The following is a 24,467-nucleotide window of genomic DNA, read 5'->3' on the forward strand; positions in this document are numbered from 1 at the left end:
TTTAATGTTATAATTTTACATACATATTAAGATGTTGTAAACATAAATATGACCAATAAAGTTAACTTTGATTTTAAATTTCATTGCTGTCTTATTGGACTTTTACTTTTTAACCGACTTCCAAAAAAGGAGGAGGTTCTCAATTCGACTGTATTTTTTTTTTTTTTTTTTTTTTTTTTTATGTATGTTACATCAGAACTTTTGACTGGGTAGACCGATTTCGACAAATTTTGTTTTAATCGAAAGGTGGTGTGTGCCAATTGGTCCCATTTAAATTTGTTTGAGATCTAACAACAACTTTTCGAGTTATATCTAATAATGCGTTTTTACTTGACGCTTTTTTCGTCGACCTACGTTGTATTATACCGCATAACTTTCTACTGGATGTACCGATTTTGATAATTCTTTTTTTGTTGGAAAGGGGATATCCCTAGTTTAGTACCGTGATAAGGAAACCAGGATGTGATGATGGGATCCCAGAGAAATCGAGGGAAACTCTCGAAAATCCGTAATAACTTTTTACTGGGTGTACCGATTTTGATAATTTTTAATTTAGTCGAAAGCTGATGTTTATCATGTGGTCACATATAAATTTTATCGAGATCTGATAACTGCTTTTTGAGTAATCTTTGATAACGCGTAGTTGCTTGACTATTTTTTCGTCGATCTACGTTGTATTACTTGTCGATGTAATTGAAGTCGGTTTTTTTTTTCGTTTGCGAGCAAACACAATTATTTAAACCTATTTATTATAGAATTCTTAACTTATTTTCTAATGATAAAATATAGGTTTAATACATTTTGCATTGTTTTTATATTAGGAAAATAAGAACCTTGACTTGCTACACTGTATCTTCTCACTTTATAATCTTTAATCTAGGTATGTAAAAATTAATTGCTAAAATGTGTATACTTAATGTGTTTGTTATTTTCAAGATAAGGTTTGGATAGAAAAAAATTTAAAAACGGTTTTCACGAAAAAAAAAATGTCGGTATGAAGTTCGCCGAATCAGTAAAGACAGTATACGCGTCTTTTATTTTAACGAAGCTTATGTGAGAATAGGGCAATACTGGTTGAAATAAATTATAGTTTAAAAAACTAAAAAAAACCACGCTTTTATAGCTAATCAAACTAAAAAGCAGAAAATAATTTTTAATTACAAAGAGTTTATATTACAGTAGTAGAAGATCGAACAATCAATCATAATTAATTACTTCAAAAAAAAAAAAAAAATTAAAATAAAATTTAAGTTATTAAGAGAATAATTCAATTCAGAGTAATAAACGTGGGGTGCGTGGTTATAGTTCGCGTCATGTAAAAAGCACGCTGAAAGAAACCGGAGGGGGTGCGTTTGCGCATGTGTATACTCGCGCACAAAAGTACTATTGCTTTATTTTTTAATAAGGCTTTCACTCGCGGCTTCGTTTAATGGTTATTGGTAGGTACATAAAAAAATACTAGAAATACCAGTGCGAATAATTCGGACTAAATAAGTATAATAATTATCACTTTACAAAATTAATTTTTTTTTTAAACAAAAGAAATAACAATTTTTTTAGTTATTGAAATGTCGTATTCAAAAATATTAATTATCTGTACTCTCGATATTCGTATCTTAATAGTTTTTATGTGTTTAAATTGATAAATTGATATTTGTTTTTTGGTGAAATAAATAGAAAATGGAGTTTTACAAGTGTCCGTATGCTAATGTGTTCTGAAGGTGAGTGATAAATGCGGAAATAAAAACGTGAATTACGATTGATAGTGCTTTGTTTACCAAATAAGACTGTTCCAAAAAATGGACAGTACGAAAAAGTTTTTTCAAGAGTTGTGAACACTGTAAATCGCCTTTGCGCATTTTGACAGCCAGCGTTCTTTTTACATGACTCGAATTATATATTATAAATAATTTTTCTCACTTCTCTATGTAAAACTATTTCGTAATTTAAAACTTTTGTGCGCGATAGTATTTGGAGTCGACGTCCAACTGTCCAACCAATAGCACACCGGCAAGCATGCGACACGTGATAAACACCGCTACCCCATACCACCAAATAGACCGATAAATCGCTTCTGCGCAGCTTCAAGGCCAGCGTTATTTTTACATGACGCGAACTATACCATATTTTCATAACTTTTTACTATGTTTTTATAACTCTCTGCACATAGATAGTTGCAAGTAGAATAATTGTTACATTTAATATATCAAGCACCCCACGCTTTTTACTCTGAATTGAATTATTCTCATAATAACTAAAATTTTATTTTATCTTAACTAAAAACTTAATTTTATTTCATATAAACTTAAATTTTATTTTTATTATTATCAATCAAGTCGTGTTGACTCGATTTGTTTACCAACACCGGCCGCTCGCCCTTATATAATATGCGGATCGGTCGAGCGACTGATCGGAGTCTATTTCCGAGAAGTCGCTGTCACCGAGCGATAGTGTTGCTACCGGTTTGTTTGTAGATGGTTATCGATAAAAACGGCAAAGGCAAAAGAGGAGACAGACATTTTTGAGATTTTGATTTATTTCAAATTTTATATTGCTAGTTTTTTTTAATAAATATAGTTATATAATATAATTGCATTAAATTAAATATAATACACGTATTATGAGTATTAATACATTTTACTAGAATTACTTAATGTGAACTTCGACCATAATGTTTTATATAGAAATTTGGCAGGTTTTCTAACAATCCAAATTTAAGAGATACATGGAAAAAAAATTGTAATAACAGATTAACCTGGACGCCCACAAAAAATAGTGTAATTTGTTCAGATCATATCAATACCACTAACTTTCAAGTGTTGGCGAACAATAGAAGGATTAGTCGACGGCACCAAACCAACACTAACGCCACACTGTTTTTGTCCCGTAAGTTTTTTTTTGTCTCATGTACAAGGTAATCAAGATATGTTTCACCTTAGTCATAGTAGTGAAATGAAGCTTAGATTTATCCACTTTGAAAATTAACAATGTCGATCCTTTCAAAGTCATCAACAAATTATTCAATCTAGCAGATGATAAGCTATCATCTTATGATGCCATTAGTGCTACGCTCCCTATTCCCGATTCGTTGACATCACCGTGTACATCATCAACTCCTCAAAATGTATGTTAACTTTAAATCGTTTATTGTAGACTGGCATTATTTGGCACAACAACGTTGCACCAAACGTATTGTAACATAATTATAATAGTTAGACATATGCTGTCGCGATACTTTTTAACCGACTTCCAAAAAGGGAGGAGGTTCTCAATTAGACTGTATTTTTTTATGTATGTTACTTCAGAACTTTTGACTGGGTGGACCGATTTTGATGATTTTTAATTTTATTGAAAGCTGATGTTTATCATGTGGTCGCGTTCAAATTTCATCGAGATCTGATAACAACTTTTTGAGTAACCTTTGATAACGCGTATATAATACGTATATTGTATTACTTGTCGATGTAATTGAAGTCAGTTTTTTTTTTCGTTTGCGAGCAAATACAATTATTGTAGATAATGATGTGTTCTACAAAGTCTTACTACATTATATATTTCTATTATCATTAGTTTTTGCAGCGCACGCAATGTAAGGAATTTTTTAGGTTATTTTTTTATCCCTTGAGTTATATTATTGGAGTTTTAGTAAGGATCCCTAATATTTTTGAAAATATAGTATAACCTATGTCGCTCAAGGATAGTGTAGCTTCTCAACGGTGAAATAATTTTTTTAATCGCTCCAGTAGTTTCGGAGCCTATTCAATGCTAACAAACAAACAAACAAATCCTTACTCTTTATAATCGTTTATTTTACATGAAGATGTTTGATTTGTAGTATATAATAAATTAAGTCTATTTTTATAATAACATCTTACCTTTGTATCACTTTAAAAACCTTATTTCTCTAACCGAGTACTTGAATTTATCGATAATGCATATCGACAGTTGTTACAACCACGGCTGTAAGCAACTTGTCAGTGTAGTTGCGGTGTGTCATTATACTGTAATGACACAAAATGTATCTATGTGTCTGTGAAAAATGTAAGTGTGACTTTAATTTAGTATGTGTGAGTTTCGTAGTGACAGACGATTATTTTTGTGTGGGAATTAGATAGTGTGCATGTGTGTAATTTCCCCCCGCAAAAAATGACAGACAGTTTTGTATCGGTAACAAACGCAATGGCTATTCCCCCCCGTGTTGCTCTATGTATATTTGAGTAAAATTTACCCTTTACCAATTTTGTTGAACTCCAAGATAAATTCCAGGACTTGTCCATATGGATTTTGGCTAGGGAACGGAGGTCTTGGCAGGAGTTTTTGTAGTAATCAAGGATACCAGTTTGGATTACAGCTTTAACACATGAATCCGCTGTCTCATTGCCTGCAATGCCAGAATGGCCAGGAATCCAGACGAGCAGAATATGCAGACCCTTTTGACTGCAAGAGAGCAAAGCCTCTCTAATCTTAAAAACAATAGAAACTTTCAATTTGCTACGAAAGGGATTTTCCTTAATGGCTAAGAGACAACTTAGTGAGTCACTAAAGATTACCGTCGGTCCTAAGTCATGGGAGAGGGCAAAGAGGATGGCTTCCAGTATAGTAACAGCTTCACCGGAAAACACAGATGTTTCAGGGGGACATTCAAATTGGAGGATGATTTTAAAATTAGGGATCCAGCAGGCAGCACCAACGCAGCTGGACGGGGAAAGTTTTGATGCATCAGTATATATATATATGATTAACCAATTTTGATAAATAATTTCTTGAAATTTTAACTTTATACCAGGATCTCCTTTCTTCAGACCCAAATCTGTGACGATAGGAACATTGGAGGTAAGGGCTTTAAAGGAAGTAGAGAATAAGGGATTGATACAAAAGGTTGAGAGAGGATTTTCGAGGTTTAAAAATTTGGTGTAGCTGATTAAAATTTAGGAACGTGGCCGGTTTGGGTTACAGAGTTGAGAGAGCTTGTTGAGTTTAGGCCAAAGAGGATGGGAAGACAGCTGTAATGATTTTATGACAAAACGATCGCTTAAAAATTGTCTTCTAATTTGCAAAGGAGGGTCAACACACTCAACCTGTAGGGCATTAGTGGGTGACGATTTCATAGCATCTAGAATAATTCGTAGGCTTTTGTATTGGATTTTATCCAACTTTTGTGATAGCGACTTACTAATAGGGTCTAAAACAAACAGACAATAATCCATATGGCTAAGTACAAGGGCATGATAAATTAATTTTAAGCAGTAGGGATGTGCACCTCACCACACATCTGATACTGCTCTTAATGCATTAAGTGATTTTTCACATTTTTTGGAAATATATTCTATGTGGGAAAATCCGTTCAATTTGATGCCGAGTATTATACCAAGAAATTTTACCTTGTCCACCAGGTTGACGCTGTGGCGACATCTATCGCGCGAATTACGAACGACTACAAACTACGTAATTAGAGAAAACTGACGTATGCTACATCGCGCTATCAGAGTTTTCAAAGTGATTAAGTATATATACAAGATCCCGACAACAACCGTCGGGGGGCGTTAGCCCACCAGACACAACATCCGTCTGGTCGGAGGATCCTCCCTTTTCATTGGTTGATGAGGAATTCCATCACCATGTTCCTCATACTGCCAAAACGCGCTCACCCTCATAAAACAAGTCAAATAGAGACAGGGGCTACTCTTTTCCTGGTAAAGGCGACAGCCTGACATTTATTTATCGATAATGATAAATCATTATCACACAGCCACTGACCTAGAAAATGTAAAGCAGAGTTGAGTCGAAAAGATAAATTTTCTACTGAATGTGAACTATAATACAAAACTATGTCGTCTGCATACTGCAGAATGTTACAAAAGTTATCATCAGACATATCGAGATCATGTGTATAAATACTATAAAGCAAGGGATTGACGACAGAGCCTTGAGGGAGACCCTTCCAGACAAATCTGGGAGGAAGCACAAATAGTGGATGTCTCACAGATATTGTCCTGCAAGATAGCATACTACATATAAAATGAACCATTCTTGGCAGAATACTCTATCGTATGCAGACGCTATGTCCAGAAAAATGCCCACAAGATATTCTCCCTTAGCAAAAGCTAATCGAATGTTTGTTGTGGGTAAACTTAAACTGTCAGTTGTGCTGACACCCTCCCGGAAGCCAAATTGGGAGGCAGACAGAATGTTTCTACTTTCCACTATCCATTCCAGGCGATTTTTCAAAAGGTGCTCAGTAACTTTTGCCAGAGTAGACGATAAAGCAATAGGACGATAAGAATTACTGTCTAGGGGATTTTTACCTTGTTTCAATATAGGGATAATAATTTGAGACTTCCATTACTAGGGATTCCGGGACTATTCCTGTCATAAACAAGGTGTTAATTATGTTAAGATAACAATGTTTTTCTTTATCATTTAAAATTTGGATGAAAGAGTATGGAAAACCATCTTCCCCTGGTGTTGAATCTTTCAATCCATTCAGAACAAACTGAAGCTCAGAAAAAGAAAAGGGGGCATCCATTTCATCCGAGATAGATGCTGGCATTGAAGTAAAGATGCTGTCCTCACAAGGGACAAATGGTGGGGCGAGTTTGTCTGCAAAATCATTAAGCCATACAGAAGGGTCATTAGAGAACATGAGGACATTTTTTAAGTTGCTTCCAAACTAGACGGGGAGGAGAGCGAGGAGTAAGGGATTCACAGAAACGCATCCAACCAATTTTTTTCTTTTTCGAAACCAAGCGTTTAAACTTGGCATCCAATTTTTGATACCTGATAAAGTTTTCAGGGCAGATGCTCAGAGAGTATGCTTTTTCTGCTTCCGCTCTTAGTTCAGCCAAATGCTTGTAATCCTCATTCCACCAGTGGGTGGAAAGCAAACGTGTTTTTGAGATGTGCTTTTTAGGTAAATGGATATTAGCAGAATTTAAAAGAGCTTTAAGAAAAAGATCATAACAAACCAAAATATTTCCATTGTCTTGAGAATCAGGGAGGATATCAATCATGCTATCAACAGATTCGGCATAAGGGGAGAAATCAGCAATATTCAATTTAAATTTAAGAATAGGGATAGGATTAGAAGGCAGGGAAGGTCGTAAGTGCATAGCAAGGATAATGGGAAATTGATCACTGCCAAAAGTGGATTTTCCAGGACAACATAGAAGCTAGGGGAGGGGAGGCTAAGGAAAGGTCTACAGCAGATTTGGGGTTCTGTTTAGGATGAACTCTCCGAGTTGGTGAACCATCATTGAGAATGCAAAAGTTGAAATCATCAAAGATGTCTAACAACAAGAGAGCAAAAAAAGAGAGTAAGGTGGGATCCCCAGGAGGTGTGATGAGAGTTAAAATCTCCCATAACAAGGATAAGGCTAGGAAGAGAAGAAAAGATAGAACGGAGTTCAGGGATAAAGTAAGGACTAGGGTGAGGAATATACAGAGATAAAAAGGAAATGTCACAGGATCTAACAACAACAGCATTGCTGTGCTGGCTGGAAGAGGATATGGGGATTTGGGAAAAGGGGATTTTGTGCCAAATGAGGATGGCACTACCTGCATACCCATCACGTCTGTCATCTCTCAAACAAAAGTAACCAGGAACTCGAAAACGAGAACCTGGAACTAACCATGTTTCAGAGATGGCAATAATGGCAGGATTATGCAGGTTGATTAAAGATAGGATTTCGTGTTTTTTTGGGCGGATACTCTTACAGTTTCACTGAAGGAAGCTGAGTGGGGCCATTTTTGAGAATAGAGAAGAGTTGAGAAAGTGGTGCGGCAACGTTCGGCGGTAAGGACATATCATTACATGTAGTACCAATACTGAGGATCATTTGGACAAGGTTTTCTAATAGGATACTACTATAAGGGGTTAAGGGACTATGAGGGTTGTTTAGTGCACAACCATTAGGGAGAGAGGAAGGGATGTCACCCACAATGGATTGATGGGCTTGTTTATCGTACCCTTTGCCTAGAGCGGCTACAGGACGAGGATAATGCGTTTTACGATAGGACCTATTAGGTGAAGAAGGAGGTTGTGTTGAGGAGGTGGGAGTATATACAGGGGGAGTGAACATTTCCTTTGGCATCTCTGCATATGACTGACGAACAGGAGGATAGCGAGAGGATGCTTCTATATAGGATATGTTATCTGTGGACATATCAGTTTTAATTTTAATTTGACGGAGGTATTCAGGACAGTCCTTCTCGGTTGTAAAATGCCTACCAGAACAATGTAGGCAGGTCACATTTTCTTTAGACACGTCGCATGACTCACCTGTGTGCGATTGTAAACACGTTGGCTTTGACCTGCATTGTGTCTTAATGTGGCCAAAACGGCAACAATTGAGGCACTGTATGGTAGGTAAATTATAGGCCTCAACTGGTAACGAAGTGTGGAAGGAAAAAACTCTATTTGGTAGAATTTGGCCTCTAAAAGTTAGAACCACTGAATGTTTTTGCGATTCAGCCTTCGAGCTTTCACGATTGAACCACAGCCAGATGGGAGCTCTAATGACTTCACTAATTCCTCCATTTACCAGTCAACCGGAATACCCTTTACAAGACCCATTCGAGTTATATTGTAAGTCGGTACAGTAGCATTGAACTTACACATTCCTAATATAGGGTTTTTTAAAAAATCATTTGCAGCTTGAGCGGAAACAAACTCAACAGAAATTTTGTTTCAGCCTACATTTTTAACGCCGTCTTTTACAACTGAGCCAATTTTGTGAGTGTGTAAAAATTAGCCGAATTTCAAAGCGCGAATAGTAGTTCCTGAGGCTGGGTCTGGGGTTTCACGGGCAACATGGATAATGAAAGGACCGTTTTCGTCATCAGAGTAACTTTCAGGGCCTTCGGTAAAGGATGGATGGGTCTAAAGTGATTGTATTGACGGACTAGCTGTGGATGGATGAACAATAGTTTTTTTGGAAGAGGCATTGCTGGAAGGGTCAATAGCGGGGCGTTTTCTTAAATTTTGCTGAGAGGAAGAGGATTCGGAAGTATTTTTATTGTCAATAGTACCACCCATATCTGGCGGGTCAGGAGGACGATCAAGATCCATATTAAAATTAAAAATATGCTCCAAGATACGATACAATTACAACTAAACACTTACCTACAGTGAAAATGTTAGTTTAAACACTAATTCCACAATAATCTACTATTTACACTGTAACCATTAGAAAAAATCACCAAGATCACTAAAGCACATGTGTTAACCACAGCTAACGCAAGCGGCAAAATCAAAATTTTCTTAAGTATAATATTTATTGCGTTAGAAGGATTGTCAGTACAAGTATTTAAGTGTATAATCTATGGATTGTCAGTGTTAATGTCAAAAATTTATCTGTCAAGTGTCAATAAAGTTAAAAACATTCTCATCTGGGAAAGCGCGGGAACTTTGAAGTGAAAAGGCGGTTTTTTTTTTCAAAAATATTTTATTTATTTTATAATTCATTCACTGGAGTTTTTTATAAATAAATACTTATAAATTAATCAAGAGATGGGGAGAAGTAAGAAAAGGAAAAAGAAGGAGGAAGATAACGCTGAGGACGACTCGTTGAGCTCCGACTCCGAGTCCATAAAATCTGTTGAGCTAACAGACGCCGAAAGGTATGCCCCGTTTCGGGTAGCCGATTACGTGCGGCACTACCCTGAGAACGGGGGTAATTTTGACTATATTGTATTCCTGGAGAGTACAGAGGCTGACAAGCCAATCGGAACAAGAGACATGATGACACTCGCTAATAGCATAAAAAAATATAATAAAGGCGTGAAACAACTAAAACGCATTAATAAAAGTAAAGTTGGAGTTATCTTTGATAGACCTGCTTTTGCTAACGCGGTCTTAGGCAACAAAAAATATCTTGATGGGTACAAACTTAAAGCTTCCCTTCCGGCTGCCGCTACAGAGGTCACTGGGGTAATTTCTCATGTGCCTATAGAATTATCCAATAAAGAAATATATTCAGCTCTAACTAGCACGAAAAATATTATATCTATACGTAGATTTATGCGACGTGTAAGAGAAAATGGAGAAATAAAATTAATCCCCACAAAAACAATTTCTATAACCTTTTCCTGTCCCAATTTACCAGATAGTGTGGACCTCAACAGCTGGCGGTTCGAAGTACGGCAGTACATCCCGCCAGTAAAGCAGTGTCTAAAGTGTTTAAGATATGGTCATATTGCAAAATTCTGTAAAAATTCACAAAGATGCAGCATTTGTGGCGAAGGTCACAATTTTAAAGATTGTCAGACTCCTTATACTGCAGCCAGTTGCTGTCACTGCTCTGGCAATCACATTGCCATATCCCCTGCATGCCCTGTTAAAAAAGAAAAAATCCAGCTTAACAGAGATAAATTTCAGAAAAAAAGCTTTGTTGATGTTTTAAACAGCTCTCACTTTCCATCATTAAACAAAACTGATCAGTTCTTATCTCTTTTAAATTCCGAAATAATACTCAAATCTATTACAGAAGCTTTAGTAAAACTTATAACACTAAACAAAAATAATGAAATACCTATCTCTTCCCAAAATATTAAAAATGTCCTGCAAGATACATTAAAAAAGGTTACTAATAAATAATTTGTACTTTATGGATACTTTAAATATTGTGCAATGGAATGCTCAGAGTATTCTACACAATCAACATATTTTTAATTATTTCCTTTTGGACAAAAATATTCACATTGCGTTAATTTGTGAGACTTGGTTAAAGCCTTGTCAAAAATTTAAGATACGTCATTACAATGTAATTCGTCTTGATTCAGGAAACACCCACAATGGCGTAGCCATATTAATACATAGCTCTATTTCTTATTCTAAAATTGATACTTTTTATGATGACTCCATTCAAAATGTTGTTGTTCGTATAAAATACTCTAGCAACAAAGAACTTACTATCATAAGCTTTTACAGTCCAACTAATTGCAATCCTGCTTTTTCTAAATCTAAACTAGATAGGTTAATTAAAAGTTTACCAGAACCAATCTTCCTAGCAGGAGATTTTAATGGCCTAAACTCAGCCTGGGGCTGTTCTACTTCTAATTGTCGAGGCAAAGACATTTTAGAGTCTATCAATAACAATAATTTGGTTATACTTAATGACGGAAGTATGACCACTGTTGGTTCGCACATATGGAGACAGAATGCTCTTGACTTAACCATAGTATCACCTTCATTGGCTCTAGAGTGTGACTGGTCAGTACATGACGATCCCTTAGGCAGCTACCACTTTCCTGTAATCACAAAAATTTTACTTAATAACAATCATTACAATGCCACTCCTATTCCCAATAGTAGCTCACTACCCTGCTTCCCTAACCTGAACAACGTTGATTGGAACATTTATAATTTAAATGTCCAACTATTGCTCACTGAATTTTCTCTTGATACACAAGACCCCCTTCATAACTACACAAAATTTACAGATATTTTACACTCAGCACTGTGGAAATCATCTTCTATTTCTAAGCACTCTTTGGTTAATACAGCTTTATCTTCATGCTCTCCTTCTAACTTAAATAAAAAAAAAAAAAAACTTCTTCCTTGGTGGAATTTCAATTGCACCAAAGCCGTATTAAATAGCAAAAACGCTTATTTGACTTTTAAATCTGATCCCACTGAGGCTAATTACATTAATTTTAAAAGACTACAAGCCACCAAAAAATATATTATCAGAAATGAGAGAAGAAACAGTTGGATAAAACTTTGTGAACAATTTAACAGATCGACTCCTATATCAGTCATTTGGACGTATATGCGAAAATTTAACAAAAGCTATTCTCCACCTTCCCATAACAACTCTGACTATTCTTGGATCTTTGATTTTCTCAAAAAATATACTCCAGATACTGTAGAGCCAGCCTTTAATCTTAATTCTTTCTGCCATATTCTTCCTAATCAAAATTTTATTATAAAATCTTTTACCATTGTCGAATTAAATTCTGCTATTTCATCCAGAAAAGACTCTACACCTGGCCTTGACTACATTTCATATAAAATGCTTAAACACCTGTCTTCTCAATCTAAACTAATTTTATTAAATATCCTGAATCTTCTTTGGGAGCATAATCTTATTCCTATGGATTGGAAGGTTGATTGTTTAGTACCTATCTTAAAACCCAACAAGGACAAGTTTAACTTTGATTCATATAGACCTATAGCATTGACTTCTTGCATGGGAAAAATATTTGAACAACTTTTAAAACAAAGATTGGAACATTTCATAGAGTCTAATCATATTTTACCTTCTAATCAGTTTGGTTTTAGAAGAGGCAGGTCTTCAAGGGAGAGCATTGCTCACTTACATCTTGATATTTATAATGCTATACAATCAAAGCAAGCTCTCGCTGGAGTTTTCTTCGATGTAGTTGGAGCCTTTAATAATGTTAACCATCATATTCTATCCACGGAATTAGCTGCGATTGGTTTACCTGTAAAAGTTATACAATGGATTTTTAATTTTTTGCACAGTAGGAAGGTATTTGTTAAGTATAATAATAGACTTATTGGTCCAAGGCTTTCTCATAAAGGTACATGTCAAGGTAGCATTTTGAGTCCATTGATTTTCACACTTTATATACATAGATTAAACTTAATTCTAGGCTCTCATATATACAATTTACAGTTTGCTGATGATTTGGTAGTCTATTGTTCTAGTAATAATATAACTACCCTAAATCTTAAGTTAAACGAAGCTTTAGTTAAATTAAATTCTTATTTTAATTATCTTGCATTGGACATTAGCTTTGAAAAGTCTAAAGTCATAGTTTTTAATAAAGTAGGGTCTGAAAGAATTAAAATAAACTATAATAATATATCTCTTCTTATCACAAATGAAGTTAAATTTTTAGGTGTTATATTCATGAATAACTTATCATGGAACAAATATGTAGACCACATAGTTGATAGAGCTCTTAAGGCTCTTAATATTTTAAAGTCTCTTGCAAAAACATATTGGGGTTCTGATCCAAAAATCCTTCTTACCCTATATAAATCTCTTGTACGCAGTCATTTTGAATATGGATTTCTATGTTTTTCTGCTAATGACAAGTTGGTTAACAAATTAAATATTATTCAAAATCACAGCCTGAGACTTATCACTGGCGCCATGAAAACAACCCCAATTAATTCGTTACAGGTCGAGTGCAACATTTCCCCTTTACACCTTAGATTTAAATATTTGAAATACTGTTTTTTGCTAAAACTGTTTTCCATTAGTAATCATCCTCTAATTAAAAAGCTTAATTACTTACATAGTAAATATCCTGTAAATGCTCCATTAACTTCTAATAACCCATTTATTCTCTTCGAATATTCATTCATGTTAAATCTAAATAACCAACACAAAATACACAGTTCTAGCAATTGGATGTGTTACGAAAAGGAGTTTGACTGTCTTATTAATCAAATCGATATTATTATTGACCATAAGCTAAAAGAGCGCCAGGAAGTTTACAACCTCATAGCACAATACTCTGATAAGTTCAAACAAGTTTACACAGATGGATCAAAAAATGATATAAATGTTTCCATGGCCTATTATGTACCTCATCTGAAGTTTGGCCAAGGCGTCAGATTGAAAAAGGAGATATCAATATTTACAGCTGAAGCTCTAGCAATTACTGCTGCCCTAGAATTCATTAAAAAACAAACTAATCAATATTGGCTGATCATTACTGACAGTATGAGCGTTCTAAAGGCTTTAGATAATTATCAATTCAGTGCTAATACAAACTTCATCATTTTAGAAATAAGACATCTCCTTTATCAACTATCCAGAAGAAACTACAACATCAAATTATTGTGGACACCTTCACATATAGGAGTAAGGGGAAATGAACATGTGGACTTTCTGGCACGTTCAATTGTTGACAGTGACAGCGGCAGCCCTGTTGATGAGAATGTTGCCGTACCATACACTGATCTATTAGTTGCTATTAAATCAAAAATCCTATCTGATTGGCGTGATCTTTGGCGACAAACCTTGTTAAGAAAAGGATCTTGGTATGCTCAGATAAATCAAGATATTGGAAAAAGTCCTTGGTTTACTAAATCGCATCAACATAGAAGCAGAAAATATTATACAATACTATGCCGCTTGAGATTTGGACATTGCAGATTTAATGCACATTTGAATCGTATGCGTATCATCTCATCGCCCGTTTGCCCACATTGCACCAACAACTCTACACAGTCTTTAGATCACATATTTTTTGAATGCTCCGCTTTTAATCTGGAACGCCTCTTATTTATAGCCAACTTGTTATCAACTTCTGGACCAAAAAATGTCCCGCGCAATACACAAGATTTATTGACTAATTTGGATAACTATACTAGTATATTTGAATTTATTTGCAATACTATCAATGATATTTGAAACAGGATCAGGACCTTCATTCATCGGATGTGAAATTTTATTTTGATATTTCAGGCTTCGGCCTATTACAGACTTGGTTTCGACCTCGCCTATCACTTATAGACAAAGAAGAGTAGACGAAAATATGAAATTTCAGACTTGGTTTCGGCCTTACTCTACCAGTCATCGAATCAGAAGAACAATAAAGTTACTTCAGACTTGGCTCCGGCCTTTTGATATATCAGAACGAAACTTACAAATTCAGACTAGGCTGTATGGATTATAGTCCTTTGCCTTTCCCTATTGGGGATAAATTTTAAAACAACATAAAGTTAAAAATCACGAAAGAAATCTTTGAAGAATTCAGTGATTTGTTTTAATAAAATACATTAATAAAAGAAAAATATGGTTTTAACAAAAGAATATAGAATATGTATGCCCATGACTGTAGAGGAGGTATGTTATATTGTTATCTATTTAATATAACATTTTATTGGTTATGTTTATTTCTATCTATAGCGTTTATTATCCAAAATTTTCTAGTATCGTATAGGGCAGTTGTATATGATTGCAAGACATAGTTTTGAGCAATCAACCAATGGTGAAGGTGTCGAGGTCGTAGCGAACGAACAGATAAATGATGAAAAATATGGATCTGGCCAGTTTACTGAAAAAAGGATACATTTGTCCAGGTATAGTAGATCCGGATATTCAGCTGTTTAAACAAATAATCTGTTTTTGCTTTGTAATATGTAATAGATATATTTGTTTAATATTATGTTACTATTATAAGTAGTTTGACTGGTACAGCAATGTTCATAAGGTTTCATTCGTATGGGTTTTGCTAGGGAAATATGTATTAAAACATGAAATGAGAGAATAATTTTGAGATATTTAAATAATCATTTTTTTTAAAGGAGGCTTAATTTCTAGTCTTTACTTTACTATTCAAAATAATTAGTATTAGAATTGTTAGAAATTTCTGAAAATCTTGTTTTGCAGAAAACTTTAGTTGAATATTTCCCAAAATATTGCTATTTTATTATATAAATTCTTCATTACCTATTTATTACAAAAAGATACAAAAGATAAGTAATTACATAAAGCCTTATATTCCAGATGATCTGTGAATGTCTCAATTAATTTTTAAATGCATGTTTAATTTTATTAACAATGAGAATTAGAATTATATTACTATGTTAACAGTAACAGTGTGTATTTACTTAATGTATATAACTTTAATATGATTATACGGGCCCCGATGCTAAATAGTTTGTCTAGTATGGATAGTAGTGCAACGTGTAAAATATAAAAAGTAAATATTGGTAAAATAATTAAGAATGTTTAATAAAAAGTACACCACAATTTGAGGAATATTTTAAAGTTTATTTTAACATAACTGAAATTCTTTCATGACTTTACATAACATAAAAAAATTAAAAAATATTCTAAAAAATATAATCAGTCCTGTGTCGCTTACGCTTATGAGCGAATGGTTGTGAAGATGAGTCATAAGGTGAAAGATAGTGGTGAACAAATAACTACAACAGTTAAATGCAATTCGTGTAATATAGTTATTAATAAAGTCCTTGAATTTGTCTGTAATAAAATAGACATAATGGACAAGGACAGTATATGTCGAATCTGCGAAACAGCATTTCCAGAGAACGAAATAATAGTTGCAAAGAATTTACTTTTTGATTCTATCAAACAGCAAGAAGAAGGTAAGAAAACGGAAAGGAAAAGTGGTGAGGGACATAGAGGACATTATTTGTTGTCTTTAAGAAAGTGATCCAGAAATAGTTCCCGTCTTTGTGGCACGGGAATTACACAAACTACCCCCAGTTTTGTTCGCCTGGACGCTACTCGGATTCTCAAGGACCTTGTTAAGTTGAGACAGGACACAGACCGGATTACAGACATTTATGCAACAAAAGAAGAAGTCCTAGAATTAAAACAAAAATGTATGAGTATAAATAATCTGGTTGATTGCAACTGTAACACCAACAACATTATAAATACTAACCATGGTGCATGTCCAATTAATAGTTTTGAATTGAATAGTGGGCCAACAGGAATATTTCCTATAATAAAAGCAAATGATGTCGTTTACATGAAAGAGGGTAGGGACACAAATTGTAAACCGCGACGAAGTTGCCGTTTTTATCGATAACTATCTACAAACAAACCGGTAACAACACTATCGCTCGGCGATAGTGACTTCTCGGAAATAAACTCAGATCAGTCGCTCGACCGATCCGCATATTGTATAAGGGCGAGCGGCCTGTGTTGGTAAACAAATACGAAACAACACGACCGATAACATTTGTAATTTTTAACTTTAAAAAATGTTTAAAAGAAGTATACAGAAATAATGTGATTAAAAAATACTTACATATGAAAGGTAGCCCCATCTTTTAGTAAATTTGACGTGGCAGATCTCTTTTTGCAGCAAAAAACAGAACAATTTAGCAATTTTTGAAGGACGTCGTTTCAATCGCGCAACTAGATTTAGTCTAGTGATCAGTGCGGCTGCAACTAGTTTTATTGTACGCATATGGCCATTTGGACTTATATCTTGACTCCTGTACATGGCTACTCCCCTCCGTGTTGCTCTTTGGGGAAAGCAGACGGATTTTTAAGTCGAAATTAAAATTGTGTCAGGAAAATGAAAATCAAATAAAGTTAGATAGAATAGCGCAAAATCACGCGAGTAAAAATTTTAGTAAATTTTGGAAGAGAACAAATAAATTGAATCCAAAGTCAAATAGCCGTCCTGCGAGCGTTGCTGGCTTTCACGAACCCCGTGATATAGCAAACTTTTTTAGACAACATTTCAAGGTTGATCTAATACAAATAGCTTAAGCAAATAGCAAAAGCTCCGGTACTCGGATGCTCAATACTGTGCAATCGAAGTCAATAAGCGTTAGATTTTCCGCTAACGATGTAAAGAGGGTCGTAAGTCAGATGGTACGAGGTAAGTCACCCGGTCACGATTGCCTCAGTATTAAGCATCTGAAGTATGCGGAGACGGACTTGTCGAGAGTTCTCGCTATGTTTTTTAACTTGTGTATAAGTCACAGTTACCTGCCGGAAGATCTCATGTACACTGTAGTAGTACCCATATTGAAAAATAAAACGGGATGTATCCGATGTTTCCAACTATAGACCAATTTCACTCGCTACGGTCACAGCAAAGGTACTGGACAGTCTGCTTGATAAGCAGTTATAGGGGCATATTAAGCTTCAGGACTCTCAATTTGGTTTTAGACCGGGTCTTTCTACAAAGAGTGCCATCCTATGCCTCAAGCAGACTGTACTGTACTATACAGCTAGAAAAAGTCCAGTTTATGCCTGTTTTCTGGATTTATTAAAGGCATTTGATACGAAGGCATATGATGTGCTCTGGACAAAATTAAGTGAGGAGACTGATGTACCCTGCGAGGTTGCATCTGTCCTGGAATACTGGTACTACAACCAACGGAATGTTGTGAAGAGCACGCACTCAGAAATGTACGGGTTGGAGTGTGGGGTGAGACAAGGGGGGTTGACCTTGCCTCGTTTATTTAACCTGTGTATGAACGGGTTACTTGGTGAGCTTAGAAATAGCAACATTGGCTGTCATGTGGGGGGCATCTGCGTAAATAACATCAGTTACGCTGATGATATGGTACTGTTAAGCCCATCTATAGGTGCACTGGGCAAATTAATGCGGATTTGTGAAAGGTATGCTGAAGCCCAGGGACTCAGATATAACTCGAAAAAGAGTGAACTCCTAGTATTTAAGACCGGCAAGAAAGTCTATGCGAATGTGCCACCTTTATATCTTGGAGGTGCTGCTTTAAATAGAATAAAAAGTTTTAAGTATCTGGGTCACTGGGTTTCGGACAACCTCAGCGATGACGAGGATTTGGAGCGAAAGCGCAGGGCGCTGACCGTGCGCTGCAACATGCTGGCTCGAAGGTTTGCAAGGTGTACTGATAGTGTGAAGGTAACTCTGTTTAAGGCATATTGCCAATCCTTCTACACCTGCAGCCTTTCGGTCAAGTATACGCAGCGTGCGTACAACGCCCTGAAAGTCCAGTACAACAATACATTCAAAGTGCTGCTTGAGTTGCCGCGTTACTGCAGTGCCTCCGAAATGTTTACTACGAGGCGAGTTGATAGCTTTAATGCCATTATTCGTAAGAGGTGTGCATCCATACTCCGGAGGCTAAGAACCAGCTCGAATGGCATTCTGAGTACACTAGCGGACCGCTGGAATTCGGCAATACTGCGTCACTGAATACGGCTGCATTCAGATTGACGAGGGTCGTGTTCAGATAGCTATTACTTGTGCTTTTTATTAATTTTATTTATTATTTGATATTTTTATTTGCTTCTATATATATTTATATTGATTTATTAACATTAGATATAAGTTGTTTTTGTAATACTAACATTAAGATATGGACTATGTCTGAAACAAAATAAAAAAATAAAATAAAAATAATGCAAAAGTATTCGTCTACCCTTGTTACCCACGCAAAATAGTTCGTCTACCACTTAGTTGTGTCGCCTTTGCTCTCAATGACAGCTTTAATGCGAAGAGGCATGGTTGCCACCAACGCTGCACACTTCTCAGGCATAATTGACTCCCAGACAGCTAAGAGTTTAGCCTTTAAGTCGCTCTTCGATTTTGATGGATTTTTACGGAGAATTTTTTTCATTTTCCACCATAGGGTTTCGATCGGCGACGAGTCCGGGCTGTTAGATGGCCATTCGGTTGTAGTGATGCTTTTCGCCAGTAGCCACGTCTTTGTTGTCCTTGCAGTATAGCAGGAAGCACCATCCTGTTGAAAAATGAAGGAATCTTGATGCTTGAGCGACGGAATAGAGGGCAGTAAATTCTCTTCTAAAAGGTTTTGATACCTTGCAGAATTGATAGAACCATCCACAAACTTCATACCACCAACACTTTGTGCAGACATGCAGCCCCATATCATAAGAAACGCTGGAAACTTTGCGTTTGAGATAATCAGTATGAAATGCCTCTTTTTTGTTCCGAATCACTTTTTTCCTTTCATCGCCGACTGTCATTTCAAATTTGGACTCGTCACTCCAAATGATACTACGCCACTGATCGGAAGTCCAATTTAAATAATTACGAGCAAACTTCAACCTCTTTTTCTTTTACAGCAGTCAACAGTGGTTTTTCCTTAGCGGTGTAAAATCAGTAACCCATTCTTTTTAGGACTCTTTTGCAAGTATCAACTGAGACGTCTTTGTTAATCATGTCTTTCCATTCGCCGTTAGTTCTCCAGCTCGAGCACGGTGATTATTTTTAATAATTTTCTTCAGGATTCTGTTTTCTGCTGCACTTGTGACGCGAGGTCGACCAGTTTTCTTCAAACAAGAAGTCATTCTATTATTTTTATAGCGCTGAATGATAGATTGGACTGTAGACCTGGAAAGTATCAAGTCTTTAGATATTTGGTGACTTGATTTGCCAGCATCGACCCCACAAACTATTCGCTTTCGAAGCTCTTCACACATGGGTTTGCCACGACCCAGTGTTATTTGAAAATTAACGAAAAAAACTGAAATTTTCAGAATTTATACTGTCTCACTTGACAAATGACACAGAATTACTTTTACAAAACATTTTTGAATATCATATCAAAAATTGACCGCTCATTGTAATATGAAACTTTGAATAGTTACGGGTCTCTGTAAAGAACTCACTATAGACGGCGCCACGGTTCGCTTAAACCGAAAATCAAAATCATCATATCAAAAGTTTCGCTCTAGCGGGTACATCGTTCCATAGCTTAATTGGCTAGAGCGCCGACACGGTCAGTCGGAGACGCGGGTTCGAATCCCGCTGGAGCGGTCAATTTTTGATATGATATTCAAAAATGTTTAGAATTCCTAATGTGTGGGTACACAAAAATAAAAATCGTACATACTTTTACAAATTTAAATTATGCAACATAATTGTACAAAGAAGGAATAATCACCGATAGACGAACTCTTTTGCATCAATTAACAATTAGACGAACTATTTTGCTTATAACTTCTTCGAATTTAAAACAGGATATGTATAAATTTTAAAAGCTAAAATAGTTTATTGGTTCATAATTAAAAAATGGCATAAGACATGCGATAGTAGAACAGCTTAATATTTTATATAGACATACAAAAATAAATAAATATTTAAATCTCACAGAGAAAATTTCACACTAGACGAACTATTTTGCATCGGGGCTCGTATAATTAATTATATTATGTAATTAATTGCAGGTTTTTCTTTGTATCTCTGTTGACCTATACTTGTGTGCAATAAAGATATTTGTATTAATAATTTAACCTTGTTTTTTCCAGTCATTTACCTTATTGGATCCAAAGTTTAATACCAAAAATTTTTTATGTTACTGAAAAAGCATGGAATTTTTATCCATATACTATAACTGGTAAATTTTATTAATATTATGACAATGATTTTTATATGGTATTCGTAATTTATAAATTTTTTTCTTTTTCATGGCAATTTCGACGTAAAAGAATACACAGTAAGTAAATTAGAAAAAGTAGATTTTAAATATATTCTTTTCTTTTGTAGTTAAACTGGTTATTATTAAATATATTTTTAATTTTTTTAGTGTTCCTTTATTCCAAAGTTTTCAATATCGATTCAAACAAGATATGAAGATAATAATGGTACTACAGAAAATGTAAGTATTTATCTAACTATAGGTAATAGTTAGTGAAAGAATTTTTTCTCAATAAATTGCCAAAGTATTATTTAAAAATACAGGAGCTGTAATTGCAAAGGTGATAAATAGTATAAAATAATAATAAATAAAATCCATTTTTTGTAAAGTATTTATCTTTATTATTTCTATATTTATTAAGTTATGAAATATTAGTTAAAACATTTCAGTGTCTTGATTTAACACCCGAGGAATTGGAAGGAAGAGATGTTGATTTTCTTGACATAGCCTTTGATGAGATTAAACCACATCATTACAAAGAATCTGAGGACCCTAAATTATTTAAGTCTGAAAAGTCAGGCAGAGGTCCTCTTGTTGAAGGTTGGCGTGATAACCATAAGCCTATCATGTGCTGTTACAAAGTAGTCCATGCCAAATTTGAGGTATGGGGCTTGCAAACGAAAGTTGAAGATTATGTTCAAGCGGTATGTATGAATTTGATGTATTTTAAAACAGAAACAAAAAATAAATGATACTAGCTTTAATATATATTGTTTAGTTACAGATTGTTACTCACGTTGAGATATATCTTTGTAATATTATTTTTTCAAGGCTATTCGAGAAATACTTCTTTTGGGGCATCGTCAAGCATTCACTTGGATGGATGAATGGTTCAACATGACTATAGAAGATGTGAGAGCATACGAAAGGGATATGCAAGCCAAAACTAACATGAAGGTGAAATAGTAGATATAGAGTAGTTAGTGTTTGGTTTTTTGCTATAATCAAACACAACTTCAATATAGTCATTTACAAATTGTTTAACGGTACAATTGTTTTTTATAGAAAAAAAGGCGGACTTTTACCCCCCCCCCCCCTTGGACAACTATTATCGTGTAAACCCCGTGGTTACGGAGATATCATGGTTAAAATTTTAAATCGGAACAAATTAATCTACCACCTTAGCCATCTACCAGGTTAGAATAACGCTTGGCGCCAGCGCTGCGGGAAGTGCAGCCCTTCCGCCCTTGCGTGCGAAAGCGCGCGAACGAATGCGTAGAGGAGCGGCTGAGGCTGGTCGCCGAAGGCCGGCGGAGGGCGGGCGAGGGCTGCGCCCCCTCCGCGCCTCCGGCCTAAAAAAAACACTAGGGGTAGGGCAGACCAAGGCCACGTGGACAGTGGGGTGCTCCGATTCGGTTTTGGGTATTTTTCGAACGCAATGTTACTAATTTTATTGGAATATTATGTCTGACGCGTTATTTTGTTTAAAAGTGTCTATTTGTCAGTCGTTAAAGGTCAATTCGTATCGTATGTTGATCTTGCAGTAGAGATCGTTTTAACGTACATTTGTTCGAAAATAACGTCTGAAAGTCGTGGAACGGAGCATGAGTGCACTTCCCGCAATACCGGAGTTAAGGTAGAGTCAGAAATAACAAAAATTTAACCTCCCATAAATTAGAGGCCGGTTATGTACATAATAGCCTATGTATGTATATATTTTCGATATTTTTATTGACATATACTTATAAGATGTGTCTTTTCTTTACTTGACCATCGGGCGTTGAATTATTTGGTTTAGGAGGGAGAGGGGAGGAGGGAATGGGTTACCCTTTAGTACCACTCCCACCATGTGATACCCCATGGTTATGGAGATATTATGGAGATATTAATGGTTGAAGTTTTAAGATTAGAAGAAGAATTTAGGGCAATTACAATACCTTCGAGCTCCGCGTTTGACTCCACCTTAGCTCCGGCGTTGCGGGAAGTGCACTCATGCTCCGTTCCGCAGCTTTTACACGTTGTTTTCGAAATATGAAGTTATACTTTATTGGCTAGCTAACTTCACGTTGCTAGCTACTTCGTTGACTAGCTAACTTTAGTGTGTCGGTTTTTTTTTGTGACGGTGTGCGCGCGCATCGTAAAAAAATACCCTCATAATTTTTCCCTAACGCGCCAAAAGAATAATAAAGAACAATAAGTATGTCTTCAAAAAAAAAATGGTTGTCTGTAAAGTCGGTTTCGGACGATAGTCGAACGATAGTTTTAAGGTGGGTTTAGACCAAACGAACAAACTGCTAGAGCTAGCAGGAGCTGGAGTACGTAAAAACGTTCTCGACTGCAAGATCAACAAACGTTTATAATTTCCTCATGTGTATTACACAAAAAAATCACAGAAACAAAATTAAACAAAGTATTCTTAAATATACATTGGCTTGTAACATTTTCTAGGTAAAAACTGCATTAGAAGAAGCAGAAAAAAATCAAGATGGACAAGACAGTAAGAAGTCTTCACAGCCTCCAACACCAAAAACGCCTAAAAGTCCTTTGGGGACACCATCTTCAGAGTCTAAGTCCTGGTTTTCCTGGTCATAATTTATATTTACCTGAAGATATAATTAATTCACTTCTCTGTATGTGCAGGGTTTAGTTTCATTAACACAATGTGTTCATCTGTTGCCTTCTTCTCATATCACACAACCTTTTAGATAGTTATTTTTTTATAATCACTCATGTAACTTTTATTAATGACACGGATAGCATATGATAGAAAATAAACGTACTTCAGCTGAGTTATCAATCAAACAGGATATGATTTGAGGTTCTTTAATATAATTTGAATGCATTAAACAATTCTCCCTCATTTATTTACTGTTCTATAGAAGGCTTGTGCAGTTTTAGTGTAAACAACATTCTAATATTTCAAAATTCTAATAAAACTTTTAATATTGAAAAAAAAAAATGGTTCAAACAACTCGACTGAAAAATGACGATATTTATATACTTAAAAAATGGATTCATTGTCAGCACATACTCTTGTTAATAATTAAATGATTATCGAACCAATCCATTACTGATCAGATTAAAACAATGTAGTTATTTAATAAGGTCAGTGTTGTAATGTTTGTTTGATATTGAGCTCAAGCTATTAACTGTGACAAATGTACTAATAATTTTTATACTGTTGTCTGTCTCTTACTTATAATAGCATCCTCGTGAAGACACTCGTTTATACTTTCGAATATTAATTTTGTATTAAGTAGATTTGATATTTGGGTGCTAAAATCCATAAAATGTAGATGTGATTGGATTAGGATTTGACTTACAAATGGCTCGAATAATGTGAGTGTAATACTTACCTAATTATGCATTGCTTAATATTATACTACGATGTTCCTTTACCACTGCTTTGTCAGGAGTGTTTTCGCGTTAAGGAAACAGTGACACATCGTTTTCACTTAGCCAAGACCCTTGACCAATTAGACCAAAGTAAATTAGTAAGCCTTATTTACATGGACCTGTTAAAGTAATTCAGATAGTATTAACGTGTTTTTTGTCGATGTAAAAAATGGATAGCTAGCAGCTATTCATGAAAATATTATTATTTGACAATACTGGGTATTAAAAA

The 24,467-nt window shown here is 35.2% G+C and overlaps 1 protein-coding gene across 1 annotated transcript; it reads left to right on the top strand.

Annotated features, from left to right (window-relative positions):
- The first annotated feature begins 14,701 nt into the window (after positions 1-14,701).
- LOC123656371 (cytoplasmic phosphatidylinositol transfer protein 1) lies at positions 14,702-24,025 on the top strand. The gene is made up of 8 exons (XM_045592061.1): positions 14,702-14,825; positions 14,913-15,061; positions 20,733-20,821; positions 20,913-20,920; positions 21,011-21,082; positions 21,292-21,546; positions 21,674-21,799; positions 23,291-24,025. Exons 1-8 carry the CDS (start codon positions 14,775-14,777, stop codon positions 23,432-23,434), a joined length of 894 nt encoding a protein of 297 aa, XP_045448017.1. The 5' UTR covers positions 14,702-14,774; the 3' UTR covers positions 23,435-24,025.
- Positions 24,026-24,467: the final 442 nt, after the last annotated feature.

Source organism: Melitaea cinxia, chromosome 9 (assembly GCF_905220565.1).
Source record: "Melitaea cinxia chromosome 9, ilMelCinx1.1, whole genome shotgun sequence".
NCBI classification, from domain to species: Eukaryota; Metazoa; Arthropoda; class Insecta; order Lepidoptera; family Nymphalidae; genus Melitaea; species Melitaea cinxia.